Source organism: Setaria viridis, chromosome 5, assembly GCF_005286985.2.
Source record: "Setaria viridis chromosome 5, Setaria_viridis_v4.0, whole genome shotgun sequence".
NCBI classification, from domain to species: Eukaryota; Viridiplantae; Streptophyta; class Magnoliopsida; order Poales; family Poaceae; genus Setaria; species Setaria viridis.
In genome coordinates this window covers 5,876,358-5,899,207 of record NC_048267.2, presented here as the reverse complement: position 1 = coordinate 5,899,207, position 22,850 = coordinate 5,876,358, and the positions used below count along the sequence as shown (strand labels likewise).

The window sequence follows — 22,850 nt, the reverse complement described above, 5'->3', positions numbered from 1 at the left end:
GTCTCCTCTGCTTCAGCCAAGAGCAGTGTGTGTACACCAGCAGACCACGGCGTGTACAGGCCACCGGAAAGTACATGTTTTTTTGTAGCTACATTAGGCTAATCCATATCTCAAAATGCATTTAGTGAGAACTCAGACAAAGCCATTAGACAAAGGGATGTGAAGTTCTGCTAAAGTTCTTCAGAGAAAAGATAATTTTTGTGGGACTAATAGGTAGGGAAACCGAGCATTACAGTAACCCAAATTATTAACAACTGAGTAGCTGACATGTAGTCAAGGGTGCCTTCTTAAACTATGGCCTTCAGTCGGAAAAACAGCCAAGAAAAGAAAAGAAAAGAAAAGGTGATGTGGCCCTTGTACAATCCAACGGTCAGCATTTTTCCTCTTTTTCTAAGTACTACGTGTCTACGTACATCCATCCTGTCAATTGATTTTGGATAAGTTTTTCCTTACTTTAACGTTGGCAGAAAATCTCCAAAGTATAAATTTTATAAATTGAGAAATACCTTAGTTTCTCGTGCCAGAAAACACAGAGGGCTTGCAAAGATTTTTCACTGGAGAACAGATTGCTAGAAAAGAATAGGACTTGAACAAGGTAGCCTTTTTCCAAGCAAAAGGTTATGGAATGGAAGCCTTTTTTCGAGCAAAGGATGCTGCATAAAGTTGCATCTAGAACTAGAAATAAGAAAAGGCCATCGCAAAAGCAAAGAATTAATAAGAAAACAAAAGAAGACAATTTCAGAGGTCAGATTGCACCACCATGCATGAGAATATGATACCAAAAGCAACCGAGACATGGAGCATTCTATTCGAGTTTGATCAGAGATGTATATATATGTATCATATATTCTGATGAACATGCATGTTTCCTATGATCATAAACAGATGGATTCAACACAGTTACACGACGAGAACGATTAACAACAGCAACGACACCAAGAACAACAAGAATCACCGAGGGAAAAAAAATCCTTACCGAATTTATATCCTTCTCTAATCTTATTATTAATTAACACGGTGCGGAAATTGAAAGCGCCATGCACTTGATCACCATGGCTCCCCATCGGTCGATCGGTGGGTGATCACAAGGCCAGGGCTCCGGCCACCGCCAGGAAGGCTGCCACCGCGCGCCACGCGGCGGCGCCGCGGCCGGGCGCGCCGTTGGGCCGGAAGCCGGGGTCCTGCGGGTAGAGCGTCCCCGGCGGGGTGTTGTAGGACGGCAGCTGGTTGGGCGGCGTGTACCACCCGGAGGGCGTCGGGTTGTAGCCGCCGCCGCCGGGCGTGTACGGCGACGGGTTGTAGCCGCCGCCGGGCGTGTACGGCGTCGGGTTGTACCCTCCTCCTCCCCCCTCCGGCGGCGGCGGGCAGCCGGGCTTCTCCGGAGTAGGCGGCGGGTAGTACTCCGGCGCCGGCGGGGGTGAGTACACGGGCGCCGGCGGGGGCGAGTACACGGGCGCCGGCGGCGGCGGCGGGCTGGCGTAGATGCACGGCACGCCGCAGGGGTTGCCGCACGGGTTCCCGCACTTCTCGTCGTCGTCGGCCACCACCGCCGCGCCGGCGACGAGGAGCGCGAGCACCACCGCCAGCTGCATGCCGCACGGCCGCGACCGCCGTGCCATGATACCCGATCGCGATCACTCCTCCCTCCTTGCAGAAGGCACGAGCTGGACAAACTTTTCTCTCGCAACACCCTGTGCGCTCTGTGTCTGTGTGCGTTGTTGCAGGGGTTGCTCTCGCTCAGTGGAGTAGATGCTGCGTCTTTTCTTCTCTTCTTCTAGCTCGGCTCGGTGCTCCCTTTTCTTTTTTCTTCCCTCGATGAATATAATTCGGGTGGTGGTTATAATGGTCGGCCTCCGCTTTAGCTTTCGGAGTGGAGGTCGTCGTCGTCGTCGTCTTCGTCTCTCCTCCTCTCTTTATCTTCTTCTCGGTGTCAAGCGCTGATCACTGTGTTTTCTACTAGCTAAGCAGAGCATATCTGTCGCTGTGACAGCAAGCTACTCCGGCCTAATCCTAAGTGTATCTACGCGCCTGGAACCCTGCAATAATTAGTGCGCGGAAAGGAGACGTGTTTAAAACGTCTCCATTGCCGCTGTGCTGGTGCTCTACCATCTCTCCCTCTCTAGTCGATATCTCTGAAAGTGATTGGAATATTTTCTCCTTTTGCGGCATTTGTTTGAACCCATTCCCTTCAGATGGACCCCCACGGGTCGCCAAATCGCAAAGCGGAAGAAACGTTTTGAATTGTTTCGTTGTTGTTGTTTAGATTAAACTAAACTAGAGATCTTTGGTGACTCAAATTCTTTTTTCTTCCTCTTCGGAACGTTGGAGCCTACTCTCTTGCTGTTTCTTTGTTTTTCTTCTTCTTTTAACTTGTGATAGTGATGGGATTCGGTGAGCTGTTGCGTTGCGCCTTCAGTAACGGTGCATACTCGTGGCAGCCGCGGATTGACAATTGGCAGCTGATTCAGTAATTCGATCATGATCCATTTTTTCCCCAAGGACATACAGTTCATTACCAGATGTTTTTGTTTTTAGTTTTGACGAGTACTCCGTATGCTTCCGTCCCAAATTGCAGATCATTTTGACTTTTCTCGATGTATAGATATTGTGTGCATCTAAATATAATGTATGTCTAGATGCATACAAACAGAAAAGTAAAAATGTCCTATAATTTGAAACGGAAGAAGTACTTGTATGTTTATCATTTCAGCGTTGCATTATTGTCGAATTCAGGAAACGACTAGGCATCAAGCAGGGTTAGTGGTCATTACTGTTTTGTACTGGCAGGGGAGGTGAGACGGAGACCAGAATGGAGAGCTCACTGGCTAGCCATACGACATCACACCAGTCACTGTACTCATCCACTTTCGTTGGACTAGATAACAATTAATATGCATCGTAGCTTTCCTCATGAAAAATTTTGTGTGACTGTGCCACGGATACGGTCAGATGAACGCTGACTACTCACACACCAAATTGTAAGTCGTTTTGGCTTTTTTAGATACATAGTTTTTGCTATGCACCTAGATATTATGTATGTCTAGATGCATAATAATATCTATGAATCTAGAAAATTCAAAATGACTTACAATTTGGAACGGAGGGGTACTCATTTGTTTATCTGAAAGCGGAGAGAAGAGCTGCTGGCAACAAAAACATAGACTTTTTTTTAAAAAAACTGTGTTTCAGATAAATGAAGTTCTTGCATTTTTCATTCGAGTGCTGTTCATCCTGATTTCAGTGTATGCAGCTCGTAGCCACAAGTAGGGAGAGAAATAAACTTGTACTGGTTTATGGCCAAAAGCTCAATCAGATTCGCTTAGCAAGTCCAATGTTTACCAATTATAACAAGAGGATAATCTTAAGCTAGGTTGGTGCTCCTTTGATTCTTTTTTGTTTCTAGCTTCCCTCACTGGGATTTGGGAAACAACAGCTTCCATACAAGATGATATGAAATGACAGTATGCAGCGATGTTACTACAAGTTCAGACACCGTAACAAGAAGGAATTTTATTTGATTCCAGCTGTATCTGCTGACGCCAGAATTACATGAATGAAGCTACAGAACTACTGCAAGGAGAAACACAAGAGAAAGGCCCCTCTGCTAGATTTGTTCGGAGCTACATGTACGTCTGAAACGAAGGCCTAAAGAACATCATTTCCAGAATTCCAGACATCGTGGCATGAATCTGAATTCTTAACTGAGCAGCTACCGATACATCCAGGGCAGCAAGAAAGCAGAGAACACAGCGAGCAGCGGCAGCCATGCCACCGCGCCGCTGGCGCTGGCAGGGCACGCCCCTGACGGGAGGAAGCCCGGGTCCTGAGGGAACGTCGCCGTCGACGGCGGCGGCGGCGTCATCCAGGGGAACGGCCCCGTGGAGACCCCGGCCGGCCGCACCGGGCAGAACGGGAAAGGCGACGCGGTCCCCGGCGGCAGGAGCGACGTGATGTCGCCGTCGTCGCCCGCGGCGCAGGCGGCCGACCACAGCCACACGGCCGCGACCAGCAGGACTGCTGCTGGCCGCAGGGACGGCGGCATCCTCGCCTCGCTCGTCGGAGCTTTTTGGTCAGTGACGATGAGGTTGCGCGAGTGCGCGGTGTAGACGAAGATGACGTGACGTCCTTAATCCGGCGTGCCAATTAAAGAAGACGAGAATAGTTTGGAGATGGGGATGCCGGCTCGGGAGAAGCTGTTGGCCGTCTGATGCCGATCGGATGGCCGTCGGCGGCGCTGATGCGGCACCCAAACCTCCGATGCCGGGCTGGTTGCTACAGTACAGATACTACAGAGCTGCTGTTCATGAGTTTCCCTGTCAGAATATGCGCGTAATTACGATGGTAGATCTGATCCTCTGATGGTGATTGTCAAGTTTGAACTCTGATTAGTTTGGGAGGCTGTGATGAAACCGAGTGTCGGTGCTGCGTCTCGTTGCAACGGCCCCAATCTTTCCTGCAGGTGAAAGGGTTGGGCCTTTGGACGATGTTAACTGACAGCGACGATCTCAATTGACATCCATGGACTTGCAGTGCTAAAATGGGTTGTAATTTACAGTGCCTTGATTTGACAATAGCGTGCAAATGACGGATCGATATGTTAATCCCAAACTGATCAAACCATTACCTTTTTCCTTTCTTGAGGGCGTGATGAAACCTCAATGAGACAGCCTACCAAACGTCATTTTGGCTCGTCCTTTTTCAGAGAGAGAAGCATAGTATAGTACAGCTTCACTTAATGGTCTGCAAACAAAAGCAGCTATCATCTTCTTCCCATCTGCCATTAGTAGAAGCATAAAGCCGATGTGTTTCATGAGACCCTCCTTTCCTAGATCACTTCCAAGCAAGGGAGTGAGTAGTCAACATTGTTCAACCGCTCAGAAACTGAATCATGTAAAGAAGATGCTAGTCGGTGACATGGCAATTTAGAGGCGCTGCCTTTTGCTTGACTCCTCATCTGCAGCTCCAGTCTGCTCAAAGTGGAATCCCTTTCTCTAAATTCCAATCATGCATCCATGACACCGAAGCAAAGGCTTTAAAAGTGACGGATCAAGAAAGCAGATTACTGCAACTGAGCAAGAGCCTGCAATTAACAGCAGGGTTTGTTGTGATGTCAGGCACTCTGATATGCAAGGAAAATTGCAGGGTCTTTGGAGCATCTGCAAGAGGGTACAAAGGGAAAGCAGGCCTAGGATGGGGACTGGCCACCAGCAGCAGCACTGAACTGATGAATGGTGTGGTGTGCATGCTTCACAATGCAGACTGGCCTGTGGGCACTTGTGAAAAGGCTGGCTGGGAAAGAGAGCAGTTCCAAATCCAAGAGGGTAGTACTTGATTGAATAATGCATCAGGGCTGGGTTGGGAAAGACAAGTGGGCAACAATATCTTCCTCTCTTCCTTCCACTTGAAAGTAGAAGCAAGCATATTTGGTGATCCCCTACCCTACCATATCCTTCCAATCCAGGGATAGACAGGGGCATGTATGATGTGTGGGTGTCCCTTATCTTTGCCTGCAGGCAAGCAATTTTTTCGTTTCTTTTTTCTTTTTTGGCCATGTGTGCTGCTTTTCTTCCAATAAATGACAGTACAATGCATATGCTGGATACCTTTATGAATTAGTGATTTTCCTTTTTGGCCATGTATGCAGTGCTTTTTAGTGGATATTTTTTTTTCTTTTCTTTTCCTCTTGGAAATGAATGGAGTGCCACTGCATGAACGTGCAACATGCAGGTCTAGCCCTGCCAAAGCAAGAACATGAAAGGGGAACTCTAACGACCAATTCTTCAGTTTTTTGGCCAAGTAACAGTAAAACTTGGAGGCGGGATCAGGGGTCATGATCAGTCGAAAGAGTTTGGAGCCCTCGAGTGTCTTTCACCCGTTCTTGTCTGCCGCAGCAGTTTTCTTGGCCGAATCACCGTATCTTTAGCGCAGTGCAGTTTATATTCCTCCCTCCTTTGCTGTTGATGGAATCCCCGTGCAGATTTCTGAAGCAGACTTTCCACTCCAAAGTATATGCACGCGTTTCTGGAGAGCGCCCCCCCTACCCCCCCCCCCCCCCCCCCCCCCCCCCCCCCCCCCCCCCCCCCCCGCCTAATTTGTCCAGATGTCTGTTGCTAGTGCGGTGGGTGTCGGTTGTGACGTCACGTCACAGAAAAGATGGACCATGGTGCAAGAATTTCCGAGCATCGCGGCGAAAACAGATTGGAAATTAAGAGGAGAAAACGCTCGATTTTACCCACAAGTCAGAGCATTGATAATTCGATATGGTTCAGCCGTTCAGGCATGGCATGAAGGGTTGCATGAAATTCTGACGATGCTATTGCGTCCTAGTCAAGTTTGCAACCTGCAACTGTTCTAGAGTCCATGGCGACGAACATCTCAGTTAGTACAAGGCTAACGTCTTTTTTCCAAAAGAAAGGGGGAAAAAACAAGGCTAACGATCCGAGGGCAGCGTGTAGAGATGGTAAAGGCCCGTGGGCCTTTGCAAATTTGTCTCCAGGAGCGTAGATGTACTAGCCCACTACTAATAAGGTCCATAGAGTTTGGGAGCGGAGCCCATTCTTACCTGGACCAAGAAGGAATGTGAAGAAGCCCAAGCCAAGGCTATGCGAGTCCGCCCGCATCCTAGCCAAACGCGACGAAGACGCCAACACGCACCTAATCCGTCTGACGGCCGCATCATCTGCCAGACTGCCACTGAGAAGAATAAGGTCATGTTTAGTTCCCTTCAAACTCTCAACTTTGACACTATGCAAAAAGAAGATTCCCCATCACATCAAACTTATGGTACATGTATGAAGTAATAAATGTAGACAAAATCAAAAACTAATTGTACAGTTTTGTTGTACTTTGCGAGACGAATCTTTTGAGCCTAATTAGTCAATATTTGGACAATAATTCACAAATACAAACGAAACGCTACAGTTGCGCATTTATAGCAAAATGTCAATATTACCACTCCCAAATTAGAAACTAAACAAGACCTAACGCGGCTCGACCACAGGCAAGCAAGGTCCACCACAAGGGACTAATCAACTCATTTTCTGCTGCATGCAACGGAAACCACTATAGTCTGTCGTATCGTATCCCACCCACCAAAACAAAGTATTAGATATGCAGTTATGCACTTATGCTTCTTGGCGTAGAAGCAGCAGTTTCATGCTTACATGTGGCGACAAAGAAAAAAAAGGGAGAAGAAGACAACAAGCTCGATGCTACGTCAAGCAGCATGGTTTGTCTTTAAACGAATCCTCCCCCATTGTGGTACCACTCTACAAGCCAAACACAATTTGACAAGTCTTCTAGAAAATTACAATCCAAAGACTTGCTATCCACATGGCCATCCTATCCGACTTGCTAAATTCTCCCCCACACTCTCTATACTTGATAAGCAAGTTTGTCTTGCTAAGTGTGGATCCCGCCCACAAAATGGAGAGTGCAAAATAAAAAATTTGTTGTAGTGCGAAATGGAGAGGCTGTTAGAGTGAATGGAGAGTGTAGATTTTAAAGAGGAACCTAGTTATTAGAATTCAGAGAGTGAGAAATTAATAGTTTGTTGGAATGAACAACTCAATATGAAGATAATCTTCTTATCAACTTGGATATAGAGTGAAATAGAGTTGGATATAGAGTCAAATGGAGAGAAAAATGGATAGTAACCATGTCCATTCGAGCCACCCGGCCCGGTCTGGCACGGGCCCGGCAAGGCCTGACCATTTTCGTGCGGGGCTTGGCCCCGTACTACGGCGCCACCGTGCCGTGCCTGCCCACGGGCTGTGTCGGCGGCCCAAGCACGGGGCCGAAAGGCTACGGGTCGACCTGAGGCACGGCAGGCGACGGGCCGGCCCGAGGCATGGCGGGCCCTCGCGGCCTGCTCCCTGTGCACCACTGTGCTGGCCCCCCGTACCGCAGCCGCCGCCGCCGCTACTTGCCTCGGTCAGCCCCCCGCACCGCCGCTGCTGGCCGCTGCCAGCCCCCCGCGCTGCCGCCGCTGCTCCCTGCAGCCGCCCCTCGCTCTGTCGCCGCTGCTTCCCGCGGTCGCCCCCCCCCCCCCGCGCCGCCGGACCCCTCGCAACTGCTGGCCCCCGCGCCGCCGCCGCGGCTTTCCGCTCTGCTGGCAGCGGTGGAGGCCACGAGGGAGGGAGGGAGCGCCGCCCGCCGGAGGGGAATGCTGCACGCCGGAGGGAAGGCCGCAGGCAGAGGGGAGGAGGGGAGCTCGGAGGGGAGGCGCGGGATCACGGGGAGATGGCGAACGGAAATTGGGAAAGGAAGGGTGGCGGCGGGTAGAGGAGATAGGGGTTGGCCGGATGACGCTGGATTGTTTGGATTGTTGGTATTTATACGGATCTTAACGGGCTGGCTCCTTGTACCATGTCGGGCTGGGCCGCCCGTCGTGCCAGGGTGCTCGGCACGAGCTACCGGCTGGGCCAGCTTGGGCCCAAGGTTCTCCGTATCGGGGCGGGCTATAGCCGAGCCAAAAAAATCGGGCTCCGTGCTGGGCAGGCGGGCCACGAGCTGCATGAACATCTATAAACTATCCTACTAGGGGGTGTTGATACCCCTACTAAACTTTAACACCTGTCACATCGGATGTTTGGATACTAATTAGAAGTATTAAACATAGTCTAATTACAAAATTAATTACACAGATGGAGTCTAATTCGCGAGACGAATCTATTAAGCCTAATTAGTCCATGATTTGACAATATGGTGCTACAGTAACCATTTGCTAATGATGGATTAATTAGTCTTGATAGATTCGTCTCGCGAATTAGATGGAAGAATTAGACTCCATCTGTACAATTAGTTTTATAATTAGCTCATATTTAACCCTTCTAATTAGCATCCGGATATCCGATGTGAGCCTGCTAAAGTTTAGCACCTCGTACCAAACACATATTGACATGCCGCCTTGCTGATCGAGTTGCTGTGCATGGCGAACACCTCTCTGTCTCCGGGTCAACACAAGCGACGAAGTGGCTAGCCCCCTCGGCCCTCGCCCTGATGTGTGACTGGCCCGCACCAGGCGGTGGAACTGTGTGCGCATGCGGCGGAGACCGACTTGACCCGGCCGTGCCTCCTACTGGCCAACGCCGCTGGTCTCCGGCGATGACCTGTCGTCGTCGCCAAGGACGGTCTTCGTGAAGTGTCTCGCACGGCGACGTGTTGCACCACTGCAACTCTGCACTGATGACCCGATTGCGCAGTGTTGTTGCCATGCTCTCACCCTCATTTCGGATGCTCCCATTTCCGGTCGATTTCTCTTTGCCTGGCTTGTAAGCTAAGCTGCCAACAAATACTGCTCCTCGCACTGTCGCACAGGCCAAACCATACTTCAGTTGAGCTAAGAACAGAGTCGATTAGAGTTGGTGTGTGCCGTCATGGCAAGGCCTCTGCTCCAGCCCAAGGCCGATCGCTCGACAACCGCGTTCCACGCCGGAGCGCCGGCGACGACATATGTCCTCCTCGCCGTCGTCTTCGTTACTGCGGCCGCCGTCGCTGCGATCATCGTCTCCCTCTGCACCAGCGGCAAGAACGCCAGGCCGCGGAAGCAGCGCCGGTCGTCGCTGGCGCCGGCGCCGCAGGAGCAGGAGCAGGAAAACTACAGCGGCGGCAGGAGCAAGCCGCAGCTACTCGCCAGCCTCAGCGGCGTCGGCGTCAAGGCGGCCGCGGTGGCCAAGATGGTCTCATGGAACCGGCGGTCGCCGCCGGCTCCGGCGGGCGGGTGGAGCGGCGGCAGCGACGACGACGACGTGGCCGCCGACGGCGGCGCTCTAGCGGAGGACGAAGAGGCGCTGTGGAAGAAGACCATCATCATGGGCGACAAGTGCCGCCCGCTCGAGTTCTCCGGCCACATCGCCTACGATTCCGACGGCAACCGGCTGCAGCCTCCGACGCCGGCGCCGGCCAAGGAGGACGCCGCGGCCGGTGCTGCCGACTTGCCGAGGCTTAGCAACGGCATATAGATGCGTGCAGCGTGCGTACGTGGCCCCGCAGCTGAGAGTTCGACTGGTAAGGTGTGCGCCTGAGACTGAGAGGTCGTTGCATCTCGTCAACTCGTCCGTGCCGTGTGCTCAGGCTGCTAGCTTTGCTTGGCCCCCCGTGTCTGAGTGTCTCCATGGATTTTGGATAACCGAAGGTGTTGGGATCGATTGTCTAAACCTCGTCGAGTCGAGGCGGACACCCATATCGCTCTGATGAAGCGTTTCGCCTTTTCTTCAAACTGAATCAAAGTGGTGCAAGAGAGATTCAAATATCCTATTCTTTTCAAAACTAAGATACAAAATTTAACACTCAGATATACGCGTGCGTGCATGAACAAACTTGCCAACATATGACGCAAATTGCAATCATGTGTCTGGAATCATCGCAAGAAATTAACACTTCCGAAATTGAACTTGATGATAAATCCCACCCGCAACAGATAGCTGTGCTGCGTAGTACTTGTTTTTCAGCGCCATTAGCAGGGTGAGTGCTGAAAAAAGAAAAGATAAGATGGCGCTCGATTTGCATCGTGTTGGGCTCAGCCAATTGAACCTGAGTTTTAAGAATCCATCGATACTGGCGGAATATTTTCTTCTATAACCTAAAAATGTCTATCCCATGCTTAAAAAAGAAAAAAAAACAATTCTCAATGTATGACATAGTTATACAAAAACTTGAACCCAATGGGCCGTCAATATTTCATTTAAAAAAATAAAAAAATTATAAAAAGCAATATATGTAGTTAAAATATTTAAAAAATTTACTCGGAAAAGGTTATTCAAACAAAAATTAAGGGAAAAAGTATTATAACAAGTTTTTCAAAAGTTTTTTGAATACTTTTTCATAGGAAAATTATTTAAAATAATCTTTTTAGAAAAGTTAGATAAATAACTTGTTCAAAAAAAGGTTGTAAGAATGACTTAATCAAAGGAAAAAGGAAGACAAAAATAGAAAAAAAAGGAAGCATTGTTACACTGCCACCAACCTGTTTTGCTACCTTTTTCCCTACTGCGCAGGCCTCTCACCAAGTGTCGCCGCCGCCCCACCGTGTCAATCTTCTTTGTGCATAGTTGCATGCGTTCCTTGATATGCATTGATGTAAGGAAAGAAGAAAACAAAGGATGGAGGATGATCGTACTAGAGTAATTGTTAGCGGGTTAGGAAGAGGTCGTGCCACGCGGAAAAGGAAATGAAGAAAAAGACATCTGTGAGGCCTACTTACTCGAAGAGGTCGGGAGTGAGTGCGCACACACGGTCTGGATTGCTTGCTAGCAAGCTTATTGCTAACATTCTCCTACATTATTGAATTTTACATTTTCATCAGGTATTTTTGATTCCTCTGCACACTCTAACATCTTTCCATAATTGGATCCAAATCACACAACCAATCTACCTTCCTCTTCCTTTCCCATTCATTCTCACCTTATCAACATGTTTCTGCCCACCTTAGAGTGAGTTTTTTTAGTGGTATTTTTTTCAAAAAATTATTTTGGTGGCGCAGCACTGCCCCGTCCTTTGCACTAGTCTAGACAGCTCATACACAAACCCGTTAGCTCATCGAATTGAGATAGTTTTTTACAACTCACACACAAGCCCATTAGCCTATCAAATTGAGCTAGTTTTACTACCCAACTCTCCCATGCCAACATTCGTCCTCCGTCCTAGCTGAAGGCATTGTACGACCCATCCACACCTCAACCACGAGCAACCTTTCTCCCTCTCTCTCGATGCTTCTTTTAAACTCCTGGCGTGTCGAAATCATGAACATATGATTAATGAATCTTAGCTAACAAATGATTAACCCGAACTTGTTGGTGAAGCTAGCTCATGCCAAATATATGGTACATGAGGTTGGGTGTCGCTGGGATTGGAGAAGAAGTGAAAAAGATTGATATAGAAAAAAAAGTCAGGAGGGAGTAAAAGTTACTCAAATAAAATATAGCTTTTCTAGGATCATTGGGGTGCGCTTGATTGCTAGCCACCACCTCCCACATTATAAATTAGAAGCTGTTTGAAAACAATTGATCCAAATCAGGAGGTATTTTGCAAATATTCGGATCGCGATCCAAACAGGCATTTTGTAAAACCTCCGGGCCGGGGACATGGGCATCCGGCGGCGCGCGCTGCCGTCGCCGGCCGCCGCTAGCCCCGCCGCTGCGCGTCACGTGCTCCGCAGGATGTTTCTCCACAGCTTACAAGCGCATCGTTCGCAGCCGCAGTCCGGGAGGGGACCGGGGCGCGCGCTTTCGGCCACGGCATGGATCGAGCCGCGCAGCCGTGGCCGTCGGCCGTCGCGTCGTTTCGTCGCCACCCGGAAGGCCGGCTCCGCTCGCCGTCGCCCCGCACATCTGGCCGCGCATTCCTCCTCCAGGTATCCATTCATCCGCTAAACTCCAATCCTTTCCGGTTTGCCCATTACTCTGAACTCCGAAGACTCTGAACCCCAATCTGAAGCACTACTATACCTTTTGTGTCAATTTGCTCCATCTTTGATTCTTTTCAGCCCATCTATTTTCCTGATTCTGGTTATGGTACCTGAACAGAATCAGAACGCATTTCAGACGCCAATAATATGTTGCTGGCTACTTGATTCTTTGTTCACTGTCCAAGAACATCTTGTTGCTCAGGATAAAGCCTCGGTTACAAACTTCCTGCCAGTGTTCGGATTGATGGGAAATTGGAGGCAATGGCTTGGGAATCTCAGTTACCTATGTAGTCTTTATTTATACCATTACCATATCAGTGTAGCTACTTGTTTTGATGTCGAACTCAATGTCAGATGCTTTTTTAAGTTACTTATGATTCATTACACAAAGACAAGAAAAGTTAGTAAAGCTAGCAATTATACTATCAGAGTGAAGAGCATATGGGAATTAAGAAAGTGGAAAAATGCTATGGTTAGTACTGGTAGTATTATTAAGAAATAACATTGGTTGAAACAGACCCCAATGGTCAGAAACATATGCATGGGCTATGGAAATTGTCTATTTCACTGGACTGACCTTTTGCATGACTTAAATGAGACTCTTTTTTGAAATGGTAAAAAATGTGTGACACATTTTATTTTGAAAGAGTTCTTGATATGTCATTGAAGCCTTGGTTGAGGCATTTTACTCCATTCTGCAGATCATGGATCAAGCCATCACAGTTGGCCGGCTCTGCTCGTCGTCGCTCTGCAAGAACTGGCAGCTCATTCCATACCTCTTGGCTCTAATTGATTCTGGTTTGTCCCCGACGTCTGATCTCCAATCTGAATCATAGTTCTAGCCTTTGTGTGAACCAAATTTCACCAAATTGGGATATGAAGTTGAACATAATGTCAATGCATTTCAGATTTCCACAACTCAATGTGCTGGTGACTGGTTGATTATTCTTTTTTGCTAACTGTCAAAGAACATCTGCCGCTCAGGACAAATCATACCTGCATTCTGCAAGTGCCTGCCGGGATACACGGTAAATTGGAGGCTATAGCTTGGAAATTTCAAACGTCATAATTGCAAGCTGGACTCCTCACAAGAAGGGACTGCGACGGAGAAGAGAGGAGCTTGTTCTTTCTCGTTATAGCAAGGAATTAATGGAAGTGTAGAGGCAGCTTTGCAGAGAAATTGCATAGATGGCTCAGGCTCAGTGAGGAAACCATCAGGCCTTGAAGGCGAACGTGAAAGGTGCCCCAAATGTAAGAAAACGTGTACTTGGACTATGACTATGACTACCCGACTGGACTGACAACTTCCAGTTCTGCAGTCCTGGCCTGAATTACAAACTAAACGTATATGTACTTACTTCTTCCAGATCAAGAACATCATGCTGCCTGAATTGGTAATTGGAATTCAGCTGTTCCATGCTGAGCAAGCTCTGATTCTCCTCGGCATTGCGGTCAGCTTCAGCCCAAGGGTGCTGCTGGTATCTCCTCAGCCTCTCCAGCCTCTCTGCTACCTCCTTCATCGTTGGTCGTTCTTCCCCGTTCATGCTTAGGCATCGCATCAGAAGGTGTGCAATTTCAGCGAGCATTTCGTCATCCATCTCGTTCCTTACCTGGGTGTCCGGAAGCTCTCGATGACGACCAGCCTTCACTGATGTGGTGAAGCGTGACACTAGGCTCCTGTCTTCCTCTGGCCCGTCCAGGTACAATGCCTTCTTCCTGGTTAGAAGCTCTAGCACAACGACACCAAAACTATAGACGTCGCTCTTATCAGTTAATTGGCATGTCATTAGGTATTCAGGGTCCAAGTACCCACAAGTTCCCTGCACCAGCGTTGCAATCTCTGCCTCATCAGTTGGTGCTAGTTTTGACGCACCAAAATCTGAAACTTTGGCGTTGAGCTTGTCATCAAGCAGGATGTTGGCTGTCTTGACATCTCCATGGAGGATTGGCGGTGAAGCAGACGAGTGCATGTAGGAGAGCGCCTCTGCCGACTCTGCCGCTATGCGAAGACGGGTATCAAGTGCTATGTCTTCAACGTTGGGTTCCTTGCCATGGATGTAGTGGTAGAGGGTGCCGTTTGAGACAAATTCATAGACCAACACGGGCACTTCAACCTCAAGGCAGCAGCCCAGAAGCTTGACAACGTTCCTGTGGTTGATCTGGGAGAGGATGAACATTTCTCTAGCAAACTCCTTGGTTTGGGCTGCCTCCATCATCTTGGACTTCTTGATGGCCACCATCATGTTGTCGTCCAGGACACCCTTGTAGACGACACCGTGACCACCGCGGCCGAGAACACGGTCAGCGGCGAAGTTGTTGGTGGCCTTCTCAAGCTCTTCCGTGGAGAATATCTTGAACCCACCGGCACCTCCGCCGGAGTGCATCTGCTGCTGGAGGATCACCCCTCCATTCTGCTCGAAGAATCTTTGCCTTGTTCTGATGAGCTTCCTCTTCTGGAGCCCTAGGTAGAGCCAAAAGCACATGAACACCGACAAGAACACACCAACACTGACCCCTGAACATCATGGCATAATTGCAATGTCACTCTTCAGAAATCAGAGAACCATTATCATCAGAGAGAAAGGTGCATTAGCTAGTGGTGGGCTCAAATTACCTGTTACTACTTTGAGGGCTAACGTGAACTTGTCCTTTGGACGGCAATCATTCTTGATGGCATCTCCGCTGAATCCAGGGTGGCAATCACACTTGTAGCCTCCCAGCACATTTGTGCAGACTCCGTAGCATGGGTACTTGTCCAAGTGTTGGCACTCGTTAATGTCTTGGAAGAGGAAAAACAAATTAATTCATCACTTTGTTTTTGTCGAAATGATTATTAATTATTTCAAAGTGCAGATAGTATTTATAAGAATGCCAGGAAACAAGATCATTTTGACTTTTCTATAATTTGGGACAAACAATTACCTTTGCATCCACGATCGTCGAGAAGGTAGGGGTTGCCCTCGTAGCCCTGGGAACAGGTGCACCGGTACCCGACGCCGTTGGTGGAGTCGACACAGTCGCTGTTGGCGCTCCGGCACATGTAGCCCGTCTCGTTGCGCTTGGCGGCGTCGCAGTTGGCGACGTTCCGGATGGCCCAGTCGAGCACGACGGGCACGGCGAAGTCGTCGGTCCGGTTGAACTCCGGGCGGCCACGGTAGGTGTTCTCGACCCACCCGTCCTCCGCCACGAACGCGTACCGGCAAGCCGTCGTGTTCTCGAGGAAGCTCGCGAGGAAGCTCCTTTGGTTCTCCCCCAAGCGCTGAACAGAGGGCTCGTAGAAGCTGACGTTCGGGGGCACCCTGCTCTGGCAGCACCCCACGCCGGTGCACGCCCCCGGCGGGACGGCGTTCCAGTCCGACGGCCGGCACACCGACGTGCAGCCGGTGACGTACTACCCCCTGTCGTCGCTGAGGTAGCCGAGAGTCGGGCAGCCGAGCGTGACGAAGCGGTTCCTCGCCGCCGACAACCGGTAGGTGGCGCTGCCGAGGAGGGACAGGTACGTCGTCCGGTTCCTGTCGTTGCTGACCAGGCCCGTCGTGCTGTTGCCGCACTCGCGGTAGGCGTTGACGAGGGCCACGGCCTCACCGTCGGCGAGGGACAGGCTGACAAGGTTCAGCCGGCGCCCGGCGAGAATGGAGGTGGGTGTGGGGAGCGGAGGGAAGAAGGTGAGGCGCGGAGGTTTGTAGGAGTGGTTGCAGACGAGCTCGTAGCCAAAGTCACGGGCGCAGCGGGCGCCGATGCCGAAAGGGTAGGGGACGCTGATGTTGCCGCACCTGTCGGGGCAGTCCGCCAGCTGCTGAGCTGACGCCGGCGCCGGCGACAGGGCCACGCCGAACAGCAACACCACTAAGGCTAAGCTGGCAACGACCCCCATTGCTCAGCAGCTCTTGTTGCCTCGTTGCTCTGCTCTCTGCTCTGCTTGCTTATACACCTTACTACATGCGTTCCACTTGCACTGTTGGTCCAGTCATCAGATGCGTTGCCTATTGCCAATTTGCCAATCTTTTTCTTCGGCAAAGGAAGGACAGTGGCCTATTTGATTTTCTCGGAAAAGCAGGCAGGGTGGTGATGCTGAGCATGTGTTCAGTTGCGCATGCTCTGTCTGACCAGTCAACTTGCCAATCATGCACGTTGGAGCGACGGCCTAATTTGTCGTGCTTTCAATCCCATCCCTCAACCGCAAAACCACTGTCAAGCCTCAACTTCTAAAACCAGTGCAAATCTCCGCGGGTTTAGCTGACCTGGTGCCCACGTGGCGTGTTGACCCGGTCATATGGCGCCTATTGGGTACTTATATACAATTAGATTAGAAAAGAAATAGTGGGCACTGCGCCTATTTAATTTGGTCGTGCGTCAAGCCATGGAAGAGGGAAAGTGCATCACAAATCGAAGCATGTTTCAACATTTTTGACTCTTCTTGGTCCCTTCATCAGGTCCTGTAAATGCAAATGGAATGGGGTTACAGTGCTTTCAACTATAATGTAATCAAATAGTATGCTTCTTCTAATTTGCAAAAGCAACTTTTGTTTTCTAATTACATCGGGAAAGGGATGGTAAGAGGCTTGTATAACATGAGGATTTGATTACAACGTTAACCAATTACAGACGATAACCAATTACAGACGAGCGAAAACAAATAGCTGTAATGTGATTCGTGATTCATTATGCATGATTACGTTACATTTTGCAGAACCAAACATGATTGAGCCAAGAAAGTGACCATGTGATGCAACTGATTTTCTGCTCACCGTTGTCAGCATTTGTACAGTAAGTACGTGTCAAAGCGTGAGAACACGGCGGTGCTGTACACACGCGTGAATGCCGTCTTGCTGTGATTCCCGAATCAAGTCGTCGTCAAAAGACAATGCATGATCGATCGATCGATGGTCGTAAAGATGCTTGCCTGGTGGTGGCGGGTGGCATCTAAAGTCACGCACTGCACGCTTGTCACCTGTCGACGGATATGGATACTCATATGTCTCCGCTGACGACGATACGGGCAAGTGGACCTGTCCGACTAGGGTGTCCGAGCCAAGAGCATGAAGTTACATGAAGTACACAATAAAGTAAGACAGTTCAAATCTGCCTGGATATTGTGGAACGCGTATTGTAATCCGACTTAGATTACCTTCTATATAACTACCGAGTAGATTAGATTCAAACCGATTTGTAACCCGATCGTCAGTCTATATAAGGCGGTCAAGGGAGCCTCCTGAAGGCATCCAATCCCATCAAATCTCACGAGCAATACAATCCACCAGCATACAGGACGTAGGGTATTACTCTCCGGAGACTCGAATCTGTCTAAAACTTCATGTGTTCTTTGTGTTCTTGCGATCACCTTCGAGTTCTTGGTTTCACAATCGCCCTCACATACAAATCAACCACTTGGGTAACCCCTGTTAGACCGCCAGGCTTATAAATCCTATAGTTGGCGCGCCAGGTAGGGGTGATTGTGAGATCCTCCTAGCGACCTCGATGGCATCCCACTCCGACGTTGTTTTCCCCGAGAGCATGAAGGACTACCTCACCAACCCGATCCAGATTCGTTTCGGGACCATGTCGGCGGATTCTGATCCGGCCACTTCTTCCGTCGACTCGGCAGCCTCCGTTAACTTGGCGCCTGTCACCAGCTCGGCATCCGTTGGATCTGCTCCAACGGAGCGAAACCTCCACCTAAGGATCATCATGTCGCTTGCCCAGTAGGTTGGTGATCTCTCTCTCTCTCTCTCTATGAGAGGGTTCCGGATCTACTTGCTGTCGCCCGCCCACCTATGCCCTCTGATCTGATCGCGGGGCTAGATCGCATTAGCAGCACTATTGATGAGTGCATAGATTTATCTGAGGTGGCGCTACGCTCAACCAGGTCGGCGCAAGGTCCATCCCGCATCCCCTTTGGTCGGCGAAACTCAGCTGTCATGTACTCTGCCAAACACGACCAAGCTTTCCAAATCCAAGGTTGACCTGGAAGGGGCCCTTCATCATCAAAGAAGTCATTCAATAAAAGGTGTGGTTGCTTTTGGCCGTATCTTACTTTAATCCATGCTAATACCGTTCAAAAAGTCAGAGTATTAAATTTTTTTCTTTCATATTTTTCCGAATAGAAAGTACGTATATTACAGAGTTACAATTAGATCACCTTTCACTGATAAAGAATGAAGCAGTACATGCATAATTTTTCCCTTACCGTGTATAGTTTATTTTTTTAAACGATGCGTGTTTTATTGATATAGTAGAAAAATACAAGACTACAACCCTGGGAGGTTATAGGCAGGAAAATGAAAAGAAAAGAAAACAAAAAAGAGTCGCCTAGTTGGATTAGGATGTCAACATGGGTAACTACTCAACTCAAACCGCCACACTCGACCAGTTGGATTGGGACATCAACACGGCATTACTACTCACTTGCCACAACAGCAGAACTGGAGTCTTTATCACAACACCCACCAAACATTCACGGCACCCACCAACATTCACCCTCCTGTAATCGCTGAAATCTCCATGCGTGACCCTGCATCGACAGAGAACATGAAGGAAGCAGACTGCACCACACCGAGAAGGCCACCGCCATGCGGGACCCTCCGTCAAAGTGCCGCTGCAAACACCACACTCCACCTGACAGAGTGATACCACCGAATTCGGACCTCTCACAGGCCGCCTCGCAATCGCCACCACGATAACACAACGCACGGGGGCCTTGCCACATCCACCGTTGGACTCCACCTCGCTCTCGTCGCCTTGAAGAAAACACTGTATGTGGGGGCCTCGCCACGCCCGCCCCGGTACTCCACGTCACGGATCTGTTTCTTTTATCGCCATCAGGGTGGTGAGCAATGTTGCCCCGCTTCCCCAGATCTCCATCAAACAGCCAAGCCGCTGCCGCAAGTCGGCCTGTCCTCGTTGCTTCGCCCACACACATAGCCTCCGCTACCGCGTCAGCGAGCCAGAGCTATCGATTGCGCCATCTTCCGAGAAGTACCGCACCAGATGGCCCAGCCAAGCTGAGGAACCCGCTGCGGTCCGCTGCAAGCCTAGTCATCCCACGATACCGTTGCAGCAAGCGCCGTCCTCCGACGCAGTCCCACGCTGCATTGACCGTTGACAAGGAACGCCAGTCACCATGGTCCGCTGCAAGCAGTCAAATCCGACAACCATGCGACAACCCCTGGCCGCCACCATAATTGCGATTGCCTCCACATGGGCTCGGTAACACCCGTCTAGTTTGCCATGCGGCGGGATTGCCGCCACCGGCTGTTACCGCCCATGAACAATGGACCAGCAATGCCAAGCCGAGTTGGATCTCTAGAGACGACGCCTCCAAGGAGGGCACGATGCCAATGGTGCTGCCGTCACTCGTCCAGGATCTGGATAGGGTTTTCCCCCAAAGGAAACCCATGCAGCAGGGTTGTAGCTCCAACATGACGTCCCCAATGAGGAAAACGACGCCCTAGGGCGTTGCCGTCATATCCACTAGCACATGGCCGGCGAGAGCTTTCGCCCGGAGCATCCTAATCCCTCGTTTCACACTCACGGCTCGGTACGACCACAGCCATAGCAGCCCAGCCGTGGTGGCGCCGCCGCCCCCACCTCCGCGCTGCTATTCTCCACGGGCTGCCGCCAGCCACCACACCTCTTCCCGTCTCCACCTTTGACGCCTCCTTCGCATCTCCTCCTCCTTGCGGCCCCTCCGCGTCTCCTTTACCGTCGGGCCGCTGCTGCCGCGTGCGGTCTCTTTGCCCTGTGCACCGCCTCCCGCCGCCTCCACCGCGTGCTCCTTGCCAGCTTCCGCTTTTGGCTCGCCTTCCTCTCCTACCCAGCCAGTGCCTACTCCGTGCCGCTCCCTTCCTGTCGCGGCGCGCTCTGCACGTCACCGGCCTGATGGCCCGCTCGCAGCGCAACTCGTGGTGGGCGCCTCCTCCCGTGTCCTCTCCGTCTCCACCAGCTTCTGCCGCACCCGCACAGACCGCGCTTGTCGTCCTCTCCGACCCAGCCAGTGCCTACTCCACACCGCTCCCTTCCCACGTCGTTGGCCTAGCCGCGTCACCCGGACTGCCGCCGCTATCTCACTCCACCTTGCCGGGATTTGTCGGGGGAGGCGGATCCAAGGGCGGGAAGGCCGGATCCACCCACGGAAGGGCCGGATCCAGGCTGCTGCCGCCCTGGCGCGCCGCCCGACCGAGGCCATCTTACGCCGTCTCGGCCCGGCACAAAAGACCCGTACCACCGGTGCCCCACCGCTGCCGTCCTCGGGAGCTGGACGGACTTCCGGTGACCCCCTCTGGCGACGGCGAGGTGGGCAGGAGAGGGGAGGGGGGGTCGGCGGCGGCGGCTGGGGTTTCGCCCGTGTCGCCCTTCAGGGGGAGCGACGTGGGGACTTTGGCTCCACGTATAGTTTATAAAATTAGAATCGCATATTTGTGGTAGGTACATTGTTGTAGTGGATGATATATGGCACTCCAATCCATGAAAGATCATTGGACAAGCATTGGTCAAAACTAGCCCTGGTAGCATAATAATCATCACAATACGTCCGAAAGATATGGCCAAATCATGTTGTTCTTCTCATGGTGGTCGTGTTTATGATATGAGACCTCTTGACCACAGTGATTCTAGAAGGATGTTTCTCAAAAGAATTTTTTACTCTGAAGATAAGTGTCCTCGTGAACTTGAAAGAGCTTCTAATGATATGCTGAAAAGTGTGATGGAATACCACTTGCGATCATTTCGATATCCAACTTCTTGGCAGTTGATGTACCACAATCTCCTGATCACTGGAACAAGGTGAAAGAATCTATCAGTTCTCCACTTCTAGGAAATAAGTATGTCAAGATCATGAAATCAATATTATCACTCAGTTACTTTAATCTTCCACACCATCTGAGAACTTGCCTATTGTATTTAAGTGAATTTCCAGAAGATCGGGAAATTAACAAAGATTGTTCATTAGTAGATGGATTGCAGAAGGATTTGTTAATACAGAACCAGGAGAGAGTCTACACAAAGCAAGGCTAAGGTATTTCAATGATCTGATAAACCGGAGCTTGATCCAATCATGGAATCATCTGAGAGGTGTGGTGCTGAGCTATAGAGTTCACGATGCCATCCTTAATTTCTTTATGCCCAAATCAGTTGAGGAGAACTTTCTTACTTTGTCAGACCCATCCGGGCTCCCAACTTCTTTCCATAGCAAGGTTTGTCGCCTATCTCTCCAGAATAGCTACCAAGAGAATGCAGTTTCTGGATAAAGTCTATTAAGCCTTATGTTTGGTCACTTGCATGCTTTGTGGACCGCAAAGAATTGTTTCTTCTTACGGGATTTGAAGTTGTACGTGTGTTAGACCTAGAATTCTGTGAGCCATTGACAAATGTGCACCTTGCAAATATAGTGGTGTTACTTCAGTTGCGGTATTTGAACATTAAATGAATAGGTGTCAGTGAGCTCCCTGCTCGAATTGGACAAGTCCAAAATTTAGAAACACTAATATAAGACTGACTCAAGTGGAAAAATTGCCGTCAACTATTGCTCGACTTGAAAGCTGGTATGTCTTTTCGTCAATCCGAAGGTCAAGTTCCCAACAGAAAGCTTGAGCAAGATGAAAGGATTGCAACAACTAACACGTTTCTCGATCCACAGGCAACCACTCAGCTTTCTAAAAGAGATAGGCCAGCTTACCAACCTGAGAACCCTGGAAGCTGTTTGCGATGGCATTCTCGATGTCAATTATGACGGTAGTGGGTGCGGGATCTTCACTTCTTCACTCCAAGCACTGTGCAGCCATAAACTTCTAGATGTTAACATATATAGGATGGATTCACCCCACATCCCCATGGATTCCTCATTCCCTGCTCTGCAAAGCCTTCAGACATTTGTCATTTCTCCCATCAGCAGTCTCCCTATCTGGATGGGCTTACTTGTTAATCTCGAGCTGTTACATCTCAAAACCAAATGATTCACTTCGAAGGATTTGCGAGTGCTTGGAGGCATGACGGCTCTTGAAACTCTTGTATTGTATCTTGCAGACACACATGCAGGTCCTTTGAGGACACGAATTCTAACGTTTCAAATCATTCATGGACATGAATTCTAGCGTCTCAAATCATTCATGGACACGAATTCTAGCGTCTCAAATCATTCATGGTCGGCGAACTCTACCAAATTCTATTTACGAGAATGGGAGGGGAGCGGCAGGCCGGGAACGGCGACGCGTATCAGGCATTGAGCAGCGAGGGTTCCCTGTAATGGCGGACGGATTTTTGCAAAAGTGACGTGAAATCGGAATTTTCTCTTCTTGGTGAGAAATATTTTGGAACACAAGGGGTGTTGCGTAGGAAAAACGAATGTCTTTACTACAGACGGAGGGCCTCCCCTGAATCCGAAATTGATTAGCGAAAAATTTAAGAGTTTTTTTCGCGACAGCCTCCGGACCATACGATCGCGGCCTCT

The 22,850-nt window shown here is 49.9% G+C and overlaps 4 protein-coding genes and 1 pseudogene across 4 annotated transcripts; 2 read left to right on the top strand and 3 right to left on the bottom strand.

Annotated features, from left to right (window-relative positions):
* Positions 1-776: 776 nt before the first annotated feature.
* LOC117854552 (uncharacterized) lies at positions 777-2,043 on the bottom strand. Its single transcript, XM_034736777.2, has one exon. The coding sequence runs from the start codon at positions 1,617-1,619 to the stop codon at positions 1,083-1,085; it is 537 nt and encodes a 178-aa protein (XP_034592668.1). The 5' UTR covers positions 1,620-2,043; the 3' UTR covers positions 777-1,082.
* A 7,123-nt stretch (positions 2,044-9,166) lies between these two features.
* Positions 9,167-10,252, top strand: LOC117858257 (uncharacterized). The gene has a single exon (XM_034741292.2). The coding sequence runs from the start codon at positions 9,378-9,380 to the stop codon at positions 9,960-9,962; it is 585 nt and encodes a 194-aa protein (XP_034597183.1). The 5' UTR covers positions 9,167-9,377; the 3' UTR covers positions 9,963-10,252.
* Positions 10,253-12,914: 2,662 nt separating this feature from the next.
* On the bottom strand, positions 12,915-16,480 carry LOC117855200 (wall-associated receptor kinase-like 8). Its single transcript, XM_072294210.1, has 3 exons — positions 15,329-16,480; positions 15,021-15,185; positions 12,915-14,921 (listed from the first exon to the last, which is right to left on the bottom strand). The coding sequence occupies exon 1, from the start codon at positions 16,278-16,280 to the stop codon at positions 15,798-15,800; it is 483 nt and encodes a 160-aa protein (XP_072150311.1). The 5' UTR covers positions 16,281-16,480; the 3' UTR covers positions 12,915-14,921; positions 15,021-15,185; positions 15,329-15,797.
* LOC140220154 (putative wall-associated receptor kinase-like 16) lies at positions 13,116-15,446 on the bottom strand. The gene is made up of 4 exons (XM_072293893.1): positions 15,329-15,446; positions 15,021-15,185; positions 13,765-14,921; positions 13,116-13,244 (listed from the first exon to the last, which is right to left on the bottom strand). The coding sequence occupies exons 1-4, from the start codon at positions 15,444-15,446 to the stop codon at positions 13,116-13,118; spliced, it is 1,569 nt and encodes a 522-aa protein (XP_072149994.1).
* Positions 16,481-17,884: 1,404 nt separating the features above from the next.
* On the top strand, positions 17,885-22,356 carry LOC140222763 (disease resistance protein RGA5-like; annotated as a pseudogene).
* The last annotated feature ends 494 nt before the right edge of the window (positions 22,357-22,850 follow it).